The sequence below is a fragment of the Theropithecus gelada genome, chromosome 17 (genome assembly GCF_003255815.1).
Source record: "Theropithecus gelada isolate Dixy chromosome 17, Tgel_1.0, whole genome shotgun sequence".
Lineage (NCBI taxonomy): Eukaryota > Metazoa > Chordata > Mammalia > Primates > Cercopithecidae > Theropithecus > Theropithecus gelada.
Window position 1 is genome coordinate 63,733,610 of NC_037685.1, and position 19,813 is coordinate 63,753,422.

Consider the following 19,813-nt stretch of genomic DNA (forward strand, 5'->3'; position numbering starts at 1 on the left):
CAATCTTAATAAAATATTTTTATAAATTTATATGCCCACGAAGGGATTTTTCATAGGCAGCTAAAGCAGTTAACCTCGTCTGTGTAAATTTTGAACGATCTGTGTTGAAACAGAAATAATTTCTATCTAAATTGATAGTGTTGATATACATTAATATATATTAACTATTAGTTCAGTTATCTAAGTATTATTAATTTGAGCTAAATCAACAAGATAAAACTGAGGGGAACATTTCATCCTTCTAATTTTTCTCTTACCAGAGCTCTTTTCATGATGTATTTCTTAAGGTATATACCTTTGATGTTAAAAGGCATCAAAGATTCTACTTAATCCTTGAAATTCTTCCAGGGACCAGACCCAAAATAAGCCTCATCAACCCAGAAAAGCAAAGGAAAATAACAGATTTTACGCTTGGGAGTCAGTTTTTACTTTTTCCTTGCCAGACATACACTTTGCTACACTGTGGTTTTAGTCTTCTCCAGAACAAGGAGAACAGTCTGGAAGGGACTTGCTTCTCCCCTTTATTCCAGCCTCATAAATAAACTCCACCCAACACCCCTTTAAATCCAACTCAAAAGGGAAAAGAGACAGTTGCCATCCATCCTGTAATTCTTCCCTGTCCGGGCCCTCCAGGCACAATTTAAACCCCGACATAGAGCACAGTTCATGGTAGCTGGAAGTGCCGTGGCGTTCTCCATCCAACGGAAACCTGCAGATGTGCCATTCTTTCACCACCATGCTTTTGTTCCTTTCTGAATGATGTCTGGGCTTAGCAGATGCTGTTTATCACTTTGCATTTATCAGCATAAATATGGTTAAAGAACTTCAGAAGGTAATAAGTTTGTCCTTTTCCAGTTTATTTTCATAAATACTTACAGTCTGATTTAGTTGGCCGATTTGTATGAAGCTAAACTGATCGATGTCTTAGTTATTCTGTTCTTATAGATTCACAAATGCCCGGAATATTTAACAGTGAAGAATGTTTGAGGTATGAAGTTACTGGGGAAAAGATAGCTGTCAGGAGGGGGGAAATGCTGTTGCAAATATCTAAGAAGTGAATAAAACCAAGCTCATTACAGTACATTTCTGTAATTCAGCAAATCCGAATCACTGATGCAGTGCTCTAAGGTTGTACACCTGGGACAAGATGGGCGGCTTAACGGCACATCCAGGACTTTTTGCTGAAACATTACTCTTTCTCCACACGTTAGTGAGGACAGCAGTAGCCCTGCACCTTCCAGTGTCCCTAAAAGAAATAGAGTATTGATCTGTTATGAGTTAAGTCAGAATACCCGGTCAGTAATGTAGAGGGACACACCTATTTTGGCTTGAGTTTTCCAGGTATTTCTAGATTGCCTTAGTTCTTTGCTTTGGCTACATATATATTAAGTTGATAAAACCTGCTGTGTGTCATTTTATATAAAATAAATATAGACATACCATTTTGCCCACACTGCCCCTGAACTACACCCTTGCCCTACGTTGTAGACCTTTGTTTGAGAAATACGCTATTGATTTCTTTCTAGAAATCCTAGGTAGAAGCATAATAACTAATACCTTATAGTCAGACAGTGTCTTGCAGTTTTGGAAACACTCTCACATCCTTTCTTTTGATCCCTCAAACAACCCCAATTAAATAAAAGACAGAGTATTATTATGATGCCCTTCTTGCAATTGTGGAAACAAGTTCCCCAAGAAGGTAGAGGCCTTGGCCATGGTTACAGAGCTAGTGAGAGAGAGCTCAGCCTTAAAGCTTCGTGTTCTACGCGGGGAGTTGGCATGGCACTGAAGGCCTCCTGCACCGCCACCTCCCTGTGGTCAACACTAAACAAGGTGTATAACTTCACTTGTCCTCAGTTTCCTCATTGTAGAATAAATAATGCTTATCTCAAAGATGAATGAGCAAGATTAAATAAGATGATGTCTATGAATTACTATACTTCACCATTTTTATTTTCTTTGTTGTTTTGTTTTTGTTTCTGTTTTTTGTTTGTTTGTTTGTTTTGGGCGGGGATTACTTCTTAACAAGCCACAAGAGAAACCAGACCAAAGAGTCCCTCTGGTTAAATTACTCTCCAACTAGGACCTTTCCCTGTGCCGAGACCAGCTGGGTCGGGGAGACCCTAACCCATCGGCGCTAGAGGAATTAAAGACACACACACAGAAATATAGAGGTGTGAAGTGGGAAATCAGGGGTCTCACAGCCTTCAGAGCTGAGAGCCCTGAACAGAGATTTACCCACATATTTATTAACAGCAAACCAGTCATTAGCATTGTTTCTACAGATATTAAATTAACTAAAAGTATCCCTTATGGGAAACTAAAGGATGGGCCGAATTAACTGCAGCAGGAACATGCCCTTAAAACATAGTTCGCTCATGCTAATTGTCTGTGGCTTAAGAATGCCTTTAAGCGGTTTTGAGCCAGGTGTTCCTTGCCCTCATTCCCGTAAACCCACAACCTTCCAGCTTGGGCATTAGGGCCATTATGAACACGTTACAGTGCTGCAGAGATTTTATGGCCAGTTCTGGGGCCAGTTTATGGCCAGATTTTGGGGGACTTGCTCCCAACACCCTGAACACTCTCAAACTATTTTAAGAGAAACTTTAATGCTGGGTAAAGTCCAAGATTTATTATAACTATGTTTGCGTATTTCCCATTCTATGTACTTTCAGTTGTTTAATCATTCAGGAAATATTTATTGACCACCTACTGTGTGTCAGGCTATGTAAATAAGGGAATCATGTTATTCAGTATCATGCCCATTTTCTTTCCAAAGCAAATGTTACCATTTTCTAGTTCAACTGAAATATTAGGCTTAAAATTTTTATCTTTTCAAGGTTTGGACTTTGCTTATGAGCAAAAGTGACCACTGACCCTCTCAAGAAAACAAGAAATGTTTGGGGTACAATTTTTTACAGCATTCCTTTAAGAAAAGCACCATTGGAACTAGCAACTGAAAAAACAACTGCTAAATCATAGTTTATAAGTAAGAGCATAGGCCAGGCGCGGTGGCTCACGCCTGTAATCCCAGCACTTTGGGAGGCTGAGGCGGGTGGACCATGAAGTCAGGAGATAGAGACCATTCTGGCCAACATGGTGAAACCCTGTCTCTACTAAAAATACAAAACTTAGCTGGGCATGGTGGCAGGCATCTGTAGTCCCAGCTACTCAGGAGGCTGAGGCAGGAGAATCGCTTGAACCTGAGAGGTGGAGATTGCAGTGAGCCAAGATCGCACCACTGCACTCCAGCCTGGCTATAGAGTGAGACTCCATCTAAAAAAAAAAAAAAAAAAAAAGAGCATATACGCACACATGTTAATATTTCATTCCGGTTGTGCTTGTATTTGAAGGTTTAGTAATGTCATCAGAGCCCACACTCGCCTCGAGTCAAGATACAGCAATAGCTCTGGAGGATCCTATGATGAGGATAAAAGTAAGTACCAACAGGCTGTGGGCTTTCAGACGGAACGCAAGTGGTCAGAGGATAGAAAATGAGTGTTCTTATTATTCTTGATCTGATTACTAAAAGGGCCCATAAATATTAAGTAACCATTTAATCCACCTACGCAGATGAGCATCAGCATCCTCAAAAGTGTAAAAAAAAAAAAGCCAAACCATGGACAAATCAAAATTATAAAAATTCAAACTACCATCCCACTCCTATGTTTTTATGTTCTTGACATTTTTTTCTTGGTGATGCATCTGGGGAAAATACACTAAGTCATAGTCCCATTAGAAAACAAATGTTGTGGTTCAGTTTTTCCACCTATCTTGCAAGTGGGTTTAACCTTGAAGCTTTGAAAGTCTGCTCACTCAGGATAGGATCTGTTCTCATGTGGAACTTCTCAACGGCATAGTCTCCATAGCCTAATGAAAAGCTTGCTAACCCGGGAGTTAGCTTTGTGACAGGAATTTCTTCCGGTAGTTGGGGAAACCAAAAAGATCGGTGCATTTACTGATTTTGTTTGAGCTCTGGACAGCTTCTGTAGATATTGAGCAGATACAGAGTATTAGTTGGTCACAAGTTACAGAAATTCTGAAACCGAAGAACGCTCCCAGTGACATTTTAGATTTGCTAAGGAAATCAGTAAAGTATCTTGTGGGATTTATTCTATTTTGTCAGAAATTGTAAATACACTCATCTTTCATGAGTTAAGTTCATTTCATAAGTTGGTGCTTTGAGTTGTTGTTTTGAATTGTTTTGTTTTTACGGAAATGTGTGATGTCAGGTAAGAGCTAGGTGGTTCCAATGAGGCCACGTTTCAGCTACCCTTGTTCTACTTGTGAATGCACAGACAGGCAGTTCTCCACCATTAAAATACTAATGGAAGGCGTGTCTAAAATCCATATGTAATTATCATGCTCTACGTTAAGTTTTAGCTATAAAACTTTCTCTAGAGCTGTCAATAGGAAGTAAAATAAAGCTGTTTGTGTTTTCCTTCCTTTGTGTGTCTCCTCAGGGGATTGTACCATCCAAACACTGAATAGTCAAATCTCAGGACCGTAGACCATTACTTCTAGAAGGCACCAGATTTTAGAGATGAGGAAAGTAGTACTTGAGAAATGGAGAGTTGGTTCAAGAAAAGTCTGGTTACTGTGGCAATATCTGGTAACCCAAAGTTTGAGGACAGAAAAATTTAAGTTTAGGCCACCTTAATTCCTCTCAGCACATTTTGGCTGATTGGATATATATCTGAAAACATCACTGAAACAAAGAATAACATATCCTTTCCTAACAGAAATCTCACCATTTACTTTTTAATTCTTCAATATTCTCCCTTTTTGTTTCCCTTTCAAGTTTTATTGAAGAGTAGCTAGTTACCTAGCAGTGCATTTGGCAACTAACTTATCCTGGATGATTATCTGAGAAGTTAAATTTGCTGCAAGTAAGTTACTTGTAGGTAATTTGCTGAGAGTTAGAACCGAGATGAGTTACTAGTGCACCTGCTTTAAATTTTTTCCAGGCTAAAATTGTTGTGGCCAAGCTTCATGGCATAGAATGACAGGGTTCTGGTTGCTCACTTGTCAGTGTATTAGAAAAAGCCAGTAGTGACTCTTCCTGAGGGAAGTCCTGACCTTTTCCACTGAAACCCTCTTAGCCACATCCCATGAGAAGTGGGGTGTTCTTGGTTCTGGTTTTCTGCTACCTGTCCTCATTCAGAGCCTCAGTTGTCACAACAGGAAGACACGCCTCCACCAGCTCTGTCAGTGTTAAGGCCAGCATTCTACACTGGGCCGGCAGCATCAAATCAATGACTTCGCACTACCTTGCAGAAGTGAAGCAAAGAAAAATTATATTGTTACAAAATTGCATAAAGATGACGTAGTATATTCTTCCTCTTAATACATAAACTGATCCTAAGAATAAACCAGCTTCTCTGCAGCCAAATACCTGGGTTAAATCCTGTGCCCACCTGTATTGCTCATCTTAAATGCTGCTGGCCTGCTTTGGGAGCGTGATAAGAAATCAGCGTGAAACGTGTTGCTATACTTATTTTATTTTTATTGTTGTTTTTGAGACAGGGTCTCACCCATAGCCCAGGTTATAGTGCGATGTCACGATCTTGGCTCACTGCAGCCTCTGCCTCTGGGGTGCAAGTGATTCTGCTGTGTCAGCCACCTGAGTAGCTGGGACTACAGGTGTGCGCCACCACACCCGGCTAATTTTTATATTTCTAGTAGAGAGGGGGTTTCACCATGTTGGCCACGCTGGTCTTGAACTCCTGACCTCAAGTGATCCACCTGCCGGGGCCTTCCAAAATGCTGGGATTACAGGCATGAGCCACTGCACCCATCCTGTACTTACTTTATAGATAATATTGTGAAGTTCATTCATTCAACAAATATTTATTGATCCTTTCCATGTGCCAGGCACCACTGTAGGTAGTAGAGAAAAAGCAATGAACAGAACAGAAGAAGTTCTCACTCTCCTGGAGCTTACATTAGAGTTGGGGAGGGAGGTGGTGCGGGTGAATTGGTGATCCATGGGTGGCGGGGGAGGGACTAAAGCAGGGCAAGCAGGGTAGAAACTGATTGGGGTTGGGGGTCAATTTAAATAGAGTGGTCAAGGAAAGCTGCTGTAGTAAGGTGATACTGGGGCAGAGACATGAATGAAGCAAAGAAATGAACCATGCAACTATCTGCAGATGAGCATCCCAGCCATAGGAAGCAGCAGACATAAGGGCCCTGAGGCTGTATGGGGCCCAGCCTGATCACAGAACAGCAAGGAAGCTAGGATGAGTGGAGTAGGGTGAGCAAGGGTGCGCTGGTAGGAAATAAGCCAGGAGAGGAACATGGAGGGGGAAGACCTGGTAAGGCCTTAAAGGCCATGGATATGGATTTGTGGGGAGCCACTGGAGGGTGTTGAGCAGAGAAAGAGACACTACTGAACTTGTTTTAAAAGAATTGGTCGCCGGGCGCGGTGGCTCAAGCCTGTAATCCCAGCACTTTGGGAGGCCGAGACAGGCGGATCACAAGGTCAGGAGATCAAGACCATCCTGGCTAACACGGTGAAACCCCGTCTCTACTAAAAATACAAAAAAATTAGCCGGGCGTGGTAGCGGGCGCCTGTAGTCCCAGCTACTCGGGAGGCTGAGGCAGGAGAATGGCGTGAACCCAGGAGGCGGAGCTTGTAGTGAGCCTAGATCGCGCCACTGCACTCCAGCCTGGGTGACAGAGCAAAGACTCCGTCTCAAAAAAAAAAAAAAAAAATTGGTCTGTCTGCTCTGTGGAACATAGACCTCAGGTCATCTACCCACCTCGGCCTCCCTAAGTGCTGGGATTACAGGGGTGAGCTACCGCGACCAGCCAAAATTGTGCTTTATTGAGATGAGGAAGACTGGAGGAAGAGTAAGTTTTCATAGAGATGGGAATTCAACATGATTTAATGTTTTTCTTTTTGTATATCTGTATGCTGCTTTGCTTTATAATGAATAACTATAAATTAGTTACCAAGTAGTAACTATTCAAGTAGTTACCCAAACAAGTAATTCTAACCCATTTGATCATGTAATTCATTCTCACCAAATGAAATCATTAGAAAGTTATTTCTGGCCAGGCACTCACACCTGTAATCCCAAAACTTTGGGAGGCCAAGGTGGGAAGATCACTTGAGTCCAGGAGTTTGAGACCAGCATGAGCAACATGTTGAGACCCCATCTATTTAAAAAAATAATAAATTTTTAATTAGCCGGGTGTGGTGGCACATGCCTGTAGTCCTAGCTACTTGGAAGGCTAAGACAGGAGGATCTCTTGAGCCCCAGAATTTGAAACTTCAGTGAGGTTTTTTTTTGTTTTTGTTTTTGTTTTTCAAACAGAATCTCACTCTGTCGTCTAGACTGGAGTGCAGTGGCGCGATCTCGGCTCACTGCAGCCTCCACCTCCCAGGTTCAAGCGATTCTTCTGCCTCATCCTCCCAAGTAGCTGGGCTTACAGGCACGTGCCATCATGCCCGGCTATTTTGTGTGTGTGTGTGTGTGTGTGTGTGTGTGTGTATTTTTAGTAGAGATGGGTTTTTGCCATGTTGGCCAGGCTGGTTTCAAACTCCAGACCTCAGGTGATCCACCCACCTCAGCCTCCCAATGTGCTGGGATTACAGGCGTGAGCCACTGTAACCAGCCCTGCAGTGAGTTTTGATTGATCCAATGCACTCCAGCCTAGGTGCCAGCGAGACCCTGTCCCTAAAAAAAATTTAAAAATGAAAAATAAAGTTGTTTTTACAAGCATACATTTATAAAATTTATTCTGAAAACATCAAATAGAGAAAACAAGTCTCCTCTCCCTGAAAATAAAGCACAGTTGTCTTTCTCACCCTGCAGATGATCCAATTTCTCCCTACACGGGCTGGTTGCTGACTATTACAGAGACCAAGCAGCCGCAGCCCTTACCGATGCCTTGTACAGGAGGATGCTGGGCCCCCCTGGTTGACTACCTCCCAGAGACCATCACTCCCCGGGGGCCACTCCATAGGTGAGCAGCATGTGTGGGGAGAAGGAAACCTTAGCTTTGACTGGACTTTTCTACCTATGACAAGAGAAAAACCTAGTCCAGGTCCCACCACATTAAATGATCTTATCAATCAGTGGTATCCTGCCTGATTTGACTGCCAGCTTCCAGCATATTAGCAGAGTGTGGTCAAATATTAATCAACATTCAAAGCTGCCTCTGACCTTTGAATTTCTCCTTGATGTAATCTGGATATGGGCGTGCATTCTGTGATGCTTTTTAGACTTTAAGCAACTTGATGAGAGGGACCTTGTCTTTGATTTCTCTTCATCTCTTAGCTCTTATTACCTAGTGACTAGTGTGATTAGCTCAACCAATGTTTCTTCTTGTTGTGGAGCTCTGTGCTGTGTTACAAGTTAAACTCTATTTCCCTGGAATAAGAGCCTTATATAATGTTTTAAAAACACTTAAGAGTTATATTGAACTGTAACTTAATGATCTACTAGTATTTCCATCCCCTTCAGAAGTTGCATTAATTTCATTATTTCATTGATTAGGTGCAATATTGCTGTAATTTTTATGACTGAGATGGTGGTAGATCACAGTGTACGAGAAGATTGGGCGCTTCATCTACCATTATTACTTCATGCTGTCTTCTTAGGTAAGACTGGATCTAAAAGGCATTCTAGCCAATCGGGTTAAAAATATGCAGAAGTAATCCATAGAGATTTCCTTTCACATTGACATCCTTCCTGTTTGACTCATTTTGGGAATATTTGATCTCCACCACTTTTCATTGCCCTTTTGTGACATCTGCTCTGAAATGTCAGCTACTTGGTCACTGTTTGAAATTGCTCTATTTCTACCGTGTAAATATAGTGGTATCTCACTAGTGCCACATCTACAAAGATATCCAAAATAAGATGGGCCTTTTTGAGAGTCTTTGGCTGAAGTGGTAAATTTTAAGCTATGAGGCATAGTCAGAGTATAAAAAGAAAGGATATAGGACAGAGTGGGCCAAGCCCTGAGCTTTGTAGAGCAAAAATGGGAAGAGGAACCAGCCAGGGAAACTCAGAAATTCAGTTAGAAAGAGACTAATAAAATTGGAATCTTTCAGTAACAGGGATATCCAAGGAAGAGAACATCTCAAGAAGAAGGAATGCTAACCACATCAAATGCTACAGAGAGGTCAAGAAAAGTTCATCTATCAGCATTTTATGAGAACATTTTACTTAAGAAATAAAGCATTTTATTTTTCCTAAGCCCAACTTCTGTATGTTGGTAACACAAACAATAACAAAGAAAACTAAACATTCTTTTAACATGTTCCTCCTGAGTATCCTGGAATCTTTACTATCCCTGGAATCTAAACGAGCTTAACGTTTGTTTATACTGAGATTCTACTGTTTTGTTCCAGGTTTAGACCACTACCGGCCTGAAGTCTTTGAACACAGCAAAAAACTGCTTCTTCACCTCTTGATTGCCCTCTCTTGCAACAGCAATTTCCATTCCATTGCTTCTGTGCTCCTGCAGACCCGAGAGATGGGTGAAGCTAAGACTCTAACTGTGCAGCCAGCTTACCAACCTGAATATCTCTATACAGGTAACAGAGAACGACTGGTAGAGAGCCTAGGACAGTTACAAATGCAGAGATAACTAACTGCAGGTGCCAGTAGAGCCCAAGTTAACTTTTCTCATGCTATGACCTCCAACTTTCCACGTGGTAAATCAACAGTACAGTAAATACACACCATTTCACTCGATGTGAACTTGCCTCTCAAAAGCTTTATTATTGAATATTTAAAATATATTTTTCCTGGTTATATCTATGATTGCTGCCCCCATTGAATCTGTTCCTCCTGATGCATTGGAAGTGTACGTGCCCATTGGCCAGGAGCAGCAGTGTAGAACACCGAAGGGTGAGAACGCACAAAACAGTGACCACTGCTGCTGCCTGAGAGCAGGTCACAGCCAGGGTGCCGGATATATCACTTGTGTGTCTTCTAGTGCCCATAAAGCAATTTTCACTTTATTGAATGACTGACCTTTTCCTTGAAGACGCCATTAGTGGGAGCCTGTTAAAAACCATTGCTGTTTTGAAACCAAAAAAAATTATCCTTAGAAACAGGAACAGATAGCATTAGCTGAGTCAAAGAAATTACTCTGCCATGTCAAGCCATTTATGAAAACTTTATCCCAACAGGTAATACTGGTTTTAATTTAGAACCAGAACATTTAAACTATCTTAAAATGATGATGAAGATTACCAACTAACAGAGTTCAGGGACTAATTTTTTTTTTTTTTTTTTTTTTTTTGAGACGGAGTCTTCACTCTGTCCCCAGGCTGGAGTGCGGTGGCGCGATCTCAGCTCACTGCAAGCTCCGCCTCCCGGGTTCACGCCATTCTCCTGCCTCAGCCTCCTCGGTAGCTGGGACTACAGGCACCCGCCACCACACCCGGCTAATTTTTTCTATTTTTAGTAGAGACGGGGTTTCACCGTGTTAGCCAGGATGATCTCCATCTACTGACCTCGTGATTCGTCCGCCTCGGCCTCCCAAAGTGCTGGGATTACAGGCATGAGCCACCACGCCTGGCTAATTTTTTTTTAACCTATTTATTTTACACATTGCATTGGCACTAACTACGGTGCGACATTTCACATGTCACTGTGTGCTTTCTACATTACTGTGAAAAGGGTGTACCTTTTATTTATCACTTATGCCCACCACTGTACTGGCTTCTAATAGATGTTAACATAGTTCTTTGGAAAACAAACATGAAATCATCATTATCTACACTTAATTGAAAGCAACCTATCAATAGCCTCTTAGAAACACAAAACTCCCTTTGCTGTAGATGTTTAATTAAAATGAAGAGTTCTAGCTGCTCTAAGTCCTGAGGATAAGAATATAATTTTTTCGAATGTTAGGCAGAGAAAATTGTGGTATCTGATAAGTTGTGTATCTCTGTGTACATCAGTTTTGCATTTATTATACCATCAATGTGGTATAAAATGATTTAAATTGAAGATTTACCAAAAACGCATACAATATTCATAGGCAAGACAAACAGTAGATAGCTAAAGTGACTGGTTCTACAGGACATAGGGAATAGGTATACAAAGAATATGGGAAATGTTCTTTTTTTAATAAAAATTTATTAAGCACCTAGTTTCAACTATAGTTGCTTTCAAATACACACTAAAAATGTGTGTGACAGAAATTATTGTCTTGACTTTATTATAATAGGACACCGAGCTACAGAGAATTACATAAATTCCCTGAGGCTACGCTGTAAGTGACAGAAATGTTATTCAAACCCAGGACTCCTCATCTCTAATTCAGTATATCTATCAGACACACACCAGCACTACATACTTTTTATGATTATTAAATAGGGGAAAAGGGATAGTTGCATATATACATTTTCAAACCTACAGCCTATCCAGAGGTGTAGAATATCAACCAAGTATGTCAACCAAGCAAATTCGAAGAAACAGTATTTGCTTATGCCATATTTCTTTGAATACCATAATACATATTCTATTAAAATACATCATTATATACACAATACTAAAGCTTCTGGACACATTTACTCAAAAACATTATGTATAAGTAACCAGCCATTAAGTGACTGGTATCCTCAAACAGGGTATCATTTCACATTTTTTTTCCCCCCAATATGGAGTCTTTGCTCTGTCGCCCAGGCTGGAGTGCAGTGGCATGATCCCGGCTCACTGCAAGCTCCACCCCACCAGGTTCATGCCATTCTCCTGCCTCAGCCTCCCAAGCAGCTGGGACCACAGGCGCCTGCCACCACACCAGGCTAATTTTTGTATTTTTAGTAGAGACAGGGTTTCACCAGGTTAGCCAGGATCATCTCGATCTCCTGACCTCGTGATCCACCTGCCTCGGCCTCGCACAGTGCTGGGATTACAGGCGTGAGCCACCGTGCCCAGCCCATTTCACATGTTTAAGTAGTCTAATACCCAGGAATAATTTATTAAGAGCAGTCAGTAGATGATCTGTTATAGTTGAACTGGTCATTTGCCTGGTCCATACATGCATACAAACACACACACATAACCTTTCTTTTGTAGAAAGTATCAACCAAAACAGCAGAGTAGAAAGCAGCAGATCAAGTCCTAGTCCCAAAGACACACTCATTTACACAGCAGTGCAACTGATTCCCTAAACAAAGAAAAACTGTCAGTCTCATTTAATCATAGCCACAGCCAAAAGCAACCATTTTCTCCCCAGAATTTAAATAACTCCACACTTCTCTGCCCTCCTCTGTGGACCTCATTAAGCATGCTGACAAGCACACTGCCTAATACACCCCTCCTTGACCTTCTTCTCCCACCAGGTGGCTTTGACTTCCTGAGAGAGGACCAGTCATCCCCAGTGCCCGACTCAGGGCTCAGCTCCAGCTCCACCTCCTCCAGCATCAGTCTGGGAGGCAGCAGTGGAAACCTCCCACAGATGACCCAGGAGGTAGAGGACGTGGACACAGCTGCTGAAACAGATGAGAAGGCAAACAAGCTCATTGAGTTTCTGACGACCAGGTAATAAGGGGTTAGGAGTCCGTGGCTGTTTGCAGGTTGGTCTTTTGGAAAATTGCCAATGCTTTAAACCACACAGATGGAAAAGTGATCCTGGGGTTCTAACAAAGTCCTGTTTCTCTTCTCAATTGCAACTGCTGGAGTCTGTGTGAACAGACACTGAGTACAAAGAATACAATTTGTGAAAGGCAGACGTTGGTAGAAGTTTCTAGGATCCCACTGATGTGACAGTTGATGGGCAAGGGGATTTTGTGGATAATGGTGATGCAGCAGATGGAGGCGGGAGATGGTCGTGCCCCATAGTGAGCATGCCTTTAGTCATCTATCAGAGCTGCCAGGGGTTAGTAGTTCTGAGACTTGGCAAAGAACATCACTCTGGAAACCAAGGATATTAGCCGTGGTCAACCCAGAAGCAGCTGCCAAGGGGACCATTATCTATTCATCTGGTCCCAAGAGTCATTTGTAAAAGGCAGTCAGAAACCAGAAACAATAGGAAGCATAATAGGAAATGAGTCAAACTAATAAATCAAAACCAAGAAAAACTGCAAGCGGTCCTGGTCAGGTCTTCTGGTTCTTCTCATTAACCATTTAGCTCGTAAGGCTCCAGGATTTCTAACACCCTACGGTCTGGTAGTTGTGTAAAGCATGCTTACCTGTGACTGGGTGGCGTGCTCCCCTTTCTCAGCGAGTTAAGTCCCGGAAATCTAGTCTATGTATATGTTATCTAATATCTCATGTGATCTTGCTTTCTTCAACTAATGCATCAATTAATGCAAACAATAAAAAAGAGTATTTTCTTTCCACAATTCATGATTCAGGGTGTTTTGTGCAGCTCTCAACTTACTGTGGGATTTAATGTGCAGGAAGCTTAGGACAGGAGCTGATGGTGCCTACATGACAGTATGCCTGAACATACAGGGTACTGCAGAGACCCGAATGATTTGTGCAAAGGAAAAGTGTTGTCACCACTCACCAACTCTCAGTACAACATATTTGGAATAATTCTTCTCTGAAATTCTCCTACCTGGCTCCATTCCATTCTTACTGTTGAAAACCAAGTAGACGACAGAGGCCATGTCTTCAGTTTGATTGTATGGTATTTGCAACTTGATGTGATCCTGATAAAAGCCTTACCTATGCAAATGCTAAAACGTGAAAATTGAGTCCATGTCTAAGTCTTTATTTCACTTAACATTTGGTATCATTTTACTTAAACAAACATGTAGCACTTATGATATGCCAAGCACTGTTCTGGTGAATTGGGAGGTTTTAATTTTGCAAATGAATTTAATTTAAAACATTTCAAAATGACTCCATACATTAGATGTGCTTTGAGTATGCTGATAAGGTTTTCAAGACTGAAATGTACTTCCAAAATAATTCATGAAATTGTTTAAAATATTTTTTAACTTATATTTTAAGTTCAAGGGTGCATGTGCAGGGTGTGTAGGTTTGCTACATAGGTAAACGTGTGTCAAGGGGGTTTGTTGTACAGGCTATTTCATCAGCCAGGTATTAAGCCCAGTATCCATTAGTTGTTTTTCCCAGTCCTCTCTCTCCTACCCTCCGCCCTCCGGTAGGCCCCAGTGTGTGTTACTCCCCCCAGTGTGTCCGTGTGTTCTCATCATTCAGCTCCCACTTACAAGTGAGATCTTGTGGTATTTGGTTTTCTGTTCCTGCATTAGTTTGCTAAGGATGATAGCCTCCAGCTCCATCCATGACCCTGCAAAGGATACAATCTTATACCTTTTTATGGTGGCACAGTATTCCATGGTGTATATGTACCACTTTTTTTTTATCCAATCTATCATTGATGGGCACTTGGGTTGATTCCATGTCTTTGCTATTGGGAATAGTGCTACCATGAACATATGCATGCATGTGTCTTTATAATAGAACAATGTATATTCCTTTGGGTATATACGCAGTAATGGAATTGCTGGGTCAAATGATATTTCTGTCTCTGGGTCTTTGAGGAATCGCCACAGTGTCTTCCACAGTGGTTGAACTAGTTTATACTCACACCAACAGTGTAAAAGCCTTCCTTTTTCTCCACAACCTTGCCAACATCTATTATTTTTTGACTTTTTAATAATCGCCATTCTGACTGGTGTGAAATGGTATCTCACTGTGGTTTTGATTTGCATTTCTTTAATGATCAGTGATGTTGAGCTTTTTTTATATGATTGTTGGCTGCATGTATGTCTTCTTTTGAGAAGTAGCTGTTCATGTCCTTTGCCCACTTTTTAACAGGGTTTTTTGTTTTTTTCTTGTAAATTTGTTTAAGTTCCTTATAGATGCTGGGATTAGACCTTTGTCCGATGCATAGATTGCAAAAAATTTAAATATGTTATACGCTTGGAGTCAGGACTGTATGTATAGTTTTAAAAATGCAAAATGAAAGTTATATTTTTGACATTTTGTGTGTTTTGTTTAAGGGCATTTGGTCCACTTTGGTGCCATGAAGACATCACACCTAAAAATCAAAATTCAAAGAGTGCTGAACAGCTCACTAATTTTCTACGTCACGTTGTATCTGTATTTAAAGATTCCAAATCAGGTACTTCATCTTATTTGCACAGATCCCTCTTTCAGCGTTGTTCTGTAATGGACACTGTCTCTATATGATGATTACAGCACCTTACAGCGGTCCTGCACTCCACATCCATAGCATGAGCATATTCACAGGGGAGTTCTGAAGCTTGTTCGGATGCTTCCTAACTGCATGGTATTTAATGCCATGTATATTTGCATTATGCTGTATCAACTAATTTTTCTAACATACTTGTTCTACTTCTTTTATTTACCTTACTAGAATTAAACTGTGTCTATAACATTTTCTTTAAAGTAGGCTATGAGGAATAAATCTCATTAATTGACTCTCATCAGTCTCAATGATGAAAAATAGTCTGGTTAAATGGCTGCTTGAAGGGTCAGACTGCTTTTTTAAAAAAAAATTGTGATAAAATGTTTTTGGCTTTAAAAGTGTTTGCTAACAATTCCTGTGCAAATGACTATTCAATATTCTAAATACAGTGTAAATCCTATTTAAATTGTCGTAGCATCATGATACTTAAGTGTTTTCCTTCTGCTGAATTCCTTCAGATCCAAGTTGGCCTGGGCTGATTTGTGTGTGAAACTTAAATCTGGTTCCTCAACATGTTGTAAAACCATCTCTACCTTTTTTCCCTCACACCAGACTGGAGATATTAAATCCAGCTCCCTGGCTTTCCCAGCTGCTCTGATAATTAGCACATTTCCCAGCTTGAAACATTTTGGATCAGCCACATATCTTTTCATTATCAGAGGACACTTACTAAAAAACAAAAGATACGGACAGACTGAAATGGGAGAGTCATTCCAGGAATAGACTTCCATTTCTAGTTTTCAGTTTCCCCTTTGGAATTTGTTTAAAATATTAAGACCTCAAAAGCCAATTAATCATTGAACACAGCCCAAAGGAAGAAATTTACTATTTGTATGTAAACCATTAATTAATCTAAAATCTTTGATTGAATGAAAATAATGAAAATGAGAAAATATATAAATGCCTTATACTGAATTCTTAGAGGGTACTTCAGGCTGCATAAAGTCTAGGTCTTTTTGCATCTCGATCAATTTTTACTGATTCTGATTTCCTTGTACATCCCAGCTTTTGGCCTGTTTTCTGTATACATGCACAATGTGTTCCTGGAAACACTTGTGTTAGTCAGGGCAGCATAGCTGCTGTAACAAACAGCCCCTAGGGCTCAGAGGCTTAACACAACAGAAGGTTATTCCTGGGTCCTGTAAAAGTTCAGTGCAGATGTTTGGCAGGTGGCCTTCCACTAGGTGCTTCAGGGACCCTCCAGCCTGAGGCTCTTCCACCCTCTAGGCTGAGGCTTCTGCCGGGCCCTCTGCATCTGGCCAGCAGGTGGAAGAAGAGAGAGTGAGAAGAGGATTCCTCAGGATGAGTTGATGCCCCAGTCTTAAATGGGGTATCCAGTGGGTTTTTTTCCACATTCCATGGGCCGGAACTCAGGCACCTAGGCACACCTAACTGCAAGGAAGACTGGGAAGTGTAGATTCACTGTGTGGCTGGAAAGAAAAAGAAACCTTTTCCTTTTCTCAAAGGACACTGTTGTGGTGAAGGTGGAGTCTGAAGTCCTACTAGTACAGTTCTAGCCGTCAGGTTCGTTGTGATTTAAACAAGCATTTGCCCATTTGAATCACATTTGTCATTTGCCTGGGTACCTAATCTCCACACATAAAATCACAATATCATTTGCCAGGGTACCTAACCTCCACACGTAAAATAGGCTAAGTAAACAAACCTTTACTTTGATAAACAAATAAAGACATAAAAAGCTTTTTTGAAGCATCGTTCATAAGATACGAACTGCCTGCATGGGTTTAATCCTATGTTTACTACCCTGAATGTGTCCGAAGTCAATTTTCCAGGGCCCTCTGTTTTCTCTGCAGGTACATTTTCTTGTATAATCTATTTGTCCCTAGGGTCAAGTAGCCAAGCTGCAGCTAAGAACAATGACATTGAATTATCCCTTCTGGCCCACTTTCATGTAGCAGCCAAATGTGCTGCAGAACCTCTGTGTCTTAGAGACAGCCATGGCCTCTGTTTTCTTTCAGTCCTTCTACCCTTGTAGTCTGCTTTTCTCCCTGCAGAGAGGCACGGCAAGTATAGAATTTAATGACCTGGAATTCAGTCATGAGCTTTATCTTACATTTTCATTCCCATCTGATCAAATGATTTTCTGATTACTGAGATTACCTTTGTACAATTGGAAAAACAAATATTCAGGTGAAAGTTTAAATTATGGCTGCCTTCTTCACAGTATCTGCACTTCAATATCTGCTTATCAATAAAGCAAAGACTTTGGCACAGACCTTAGTTGTGTTTTGAATTGAATAGATCCACTAACAGCTTTCCTCTATTCTGAAATTTCCTCTACTCTAACAAACTTACAAAAAACGAGTATTCTATGCAAAAAAGTAGTACGGAAGAATAATATATGAAAATAGCAGAGTAATAAATAATAATACATTTGTGAACCTATGTTATGTTTCAGACATTGTACTAGGCACTTTGTAAGTTGTTTAATTTTCACAACAACTGTATGAGACAAGTTAAAGATAAGGAAACAAGTTCATGGAGAACAAATTCCTTTCCCAGAGTTAGAAAGCCCCTAATTCAATACCAGGACCATCTTGTTCCAAAGCCTTTTTCTACTACACTATACCTCCCTAAGATTTATTCAGAATTTGTTTCTATTTTAAAATGAGGTGGGTGCAGTGGCACACACCCGTAATCCCAGCGACTCAGTAGGCTGAGGCAGGAGGATTCCTTGAGCCCAGGAGTTCAAGACCAGCCTGGGCAACAAAGAAAGACCCTGTTTTAAAAAAAAAAAAAAAAAAAAAGCTTGACGTGATGGCTCATGCCTATAATCCGAGCACTTTAGGAAGGCAAAGCAGGCAGATCACTTGAGCCCAGGAGTTCAAGACCAGCCTTGGCAACATAGTGAGACCCCATCACTATAAAAAATACAGAAAACTATCCAGGCATGGTGGCACATGCCTATAGTCCCAGCTACTTGGGAGGCTGGGGTGGGAGGATCACTTGAGCCCAGGAGGTAGAGGCTGCATTGAGCCGTGATCATGCCACTGCGCTCCAGCCTGGGCAACAGAGTGAGACCCTGTCTCAAAAAAAGAAAAAAAAATGGTTGACTTGTAAATAAGTACCACTACAAGGTAGCCCTGTGCTGTTAGCCTGTTTTAAACTTACAGGTAACTTTGATGCCTCAGAGCATGTGAAGTAGAGACCAACCCATTCTGTGACTCTTGTTGCCCTAGGCTTCCATCTGGAGCACCAGTTGAGTGAAGTTGCATTGCAGACAGCCCTCGCAAGCTCTTCAAGGCACTATGCTGGTCGGTCCTTCCAGATATTCCGGGCCCTCAAGCAACCTCTATCAGCACATGCCTTATCTGACCTTCTCTCAAGATTGGTGGAGGTGATCGGAGAACATGGAGATGAGATTCAGGTATGGAAGGAAAGACCACTGAGCTCATGAAGGATGAGCTCTCTTGTCTCGAGGAGGTGTAAACTTTTTTTGAGCCTTTCTTCTCTCAACAATTATTCCAGCCATCTGGACATGTACAATGTATTTTAGAGGTGGACTTTTATATTTACAAGAATTATTCCAAGGAGCCTTGTTCTAGAAATTCAGTGAATATTATTTCTTTTATATATGCCAACAACTGGAAATCCTCTGGTGGCTTCTTCCTTGTTTTTGTGGTTGGTTTTATTTGGCAGGCGGCCAGGAGATTATTTTGTATAGTTTGGGGTTTCTGGCTGCCAACCTAAGATGCAGTTATACAGTGTCCCTGCCCAGAGCAGGGACCTCCACTGTATCTGTGCAAAGCGCTACCTCTCTCTGTATGGCTAGTCTCCAGTAGACTGAGAAGAGCTGAAGAAGGAATGGAGGGTGACTGCCACAAGGAGGCCCTCGAGGTAGAGCCCAGAGATTGGGCAGCGCTGAACAGGTTGAGAGCCGCTGGCATCACAAGCTCTGTGGCTCCGGCCAAGTCCTTCTTTCCCTTCAGAAATATTCCTGGCTGGGCGGTGGCTCATGCCTATAATCCCAGCACTTTGGGAGGCCAAGGCGAGCAGATCCCTTGAGGCCAGGAGTTCAAGGTCAGGCTGGCCAACACGGTGAAACCCCATCTCCACTAAAAACACAAAAATTAGCTCGGCGTGGGGGCACACCTATAATCCGAGCTACTCAGGAGGCTGAGGCAGGAGAATCACTTGAACCCAGGAGGCAGGGGTTGCAGTGAGCCAAATGGTGCCATGGCACTCTAGCCTGGGCAATGGAAGTGAGACTCCATGTCAAAAAAAAAAAGGAAAAAAAGAAATGTTCCTGCATCTTAGGAAGCTTGCACACCTACAGACACTACCTGCTTCCTTCTTTCGGCCATTAGAGGTGCTATTTAAAACACCACGGAGGCAGCTCTTCCTGTACCTCTCCTCTTGATCTGTGGCTTTCAAACATTGCCGCACTGCATTTCAGATGCTACCCTCCCCTCAGCAGAGGGTCATGCTTGCCCCCCTCGGTGCCGGATTTCAAATGAAAGTGATCTGTTGAGGTCTTAGACATAGGGAAATAAATTTTTATGATTATCTGCTAACTCCTAAGCCATCTGAATTTCCTAAGTGGCCCTTAAAGCTCATTTTAGACTTCATAAATTAAAGCAGCAATAACATTATTGGAATAAAGTGTACATTAATTAAATTTCTCTTCAGGAAGTTA

At 41.5% G+C, this 19,813-nt stretch overlaps 1 protein-coding gene across 2 annotated transcripts in view; it reads left to right on the forward strand.

The window, feature by feature from the left end:
- Window positions 1–19,813, forward strand: part of FRY (FRY microtubule binding protein) — a 274,104-nt gene that overhangs the window by 192,408 nt on the left and 61,883 nt on the right. For both annotated transcript variants that reach the window (XM_025364711.1, XM_025364712.1), the window contains exons 36-42: window positions 3,354–3,436; window positions 7,821–7,971; window positions 8,505–8,608; window positions 9,365–9,550; window positions 12,314–12,512; window positions 14,948–15,069; window positions 18,357–18,544. In XM_025364711.1, coding sequence (XP_025220496.1) covers window positions 3,354–3,436; window positions 7,821–7,971; window positions 8,505–8,608; window positions 9,365–9,550; window positions 12,314–12,512; window positions 14,948–15,069; window positions 18,357–18,544 — 1,033 coding nt within the window. The remainder of the gene's footprint in view (window positions 1–3,353; window positions 3,437–7,820; window positions 7,972–8,504; window positions 8,609–9,364; window positions 9,551–12,313; window positions 12,513–14,947; window positions 15,070–18,356; window positions 18,545–19,813) is intronic.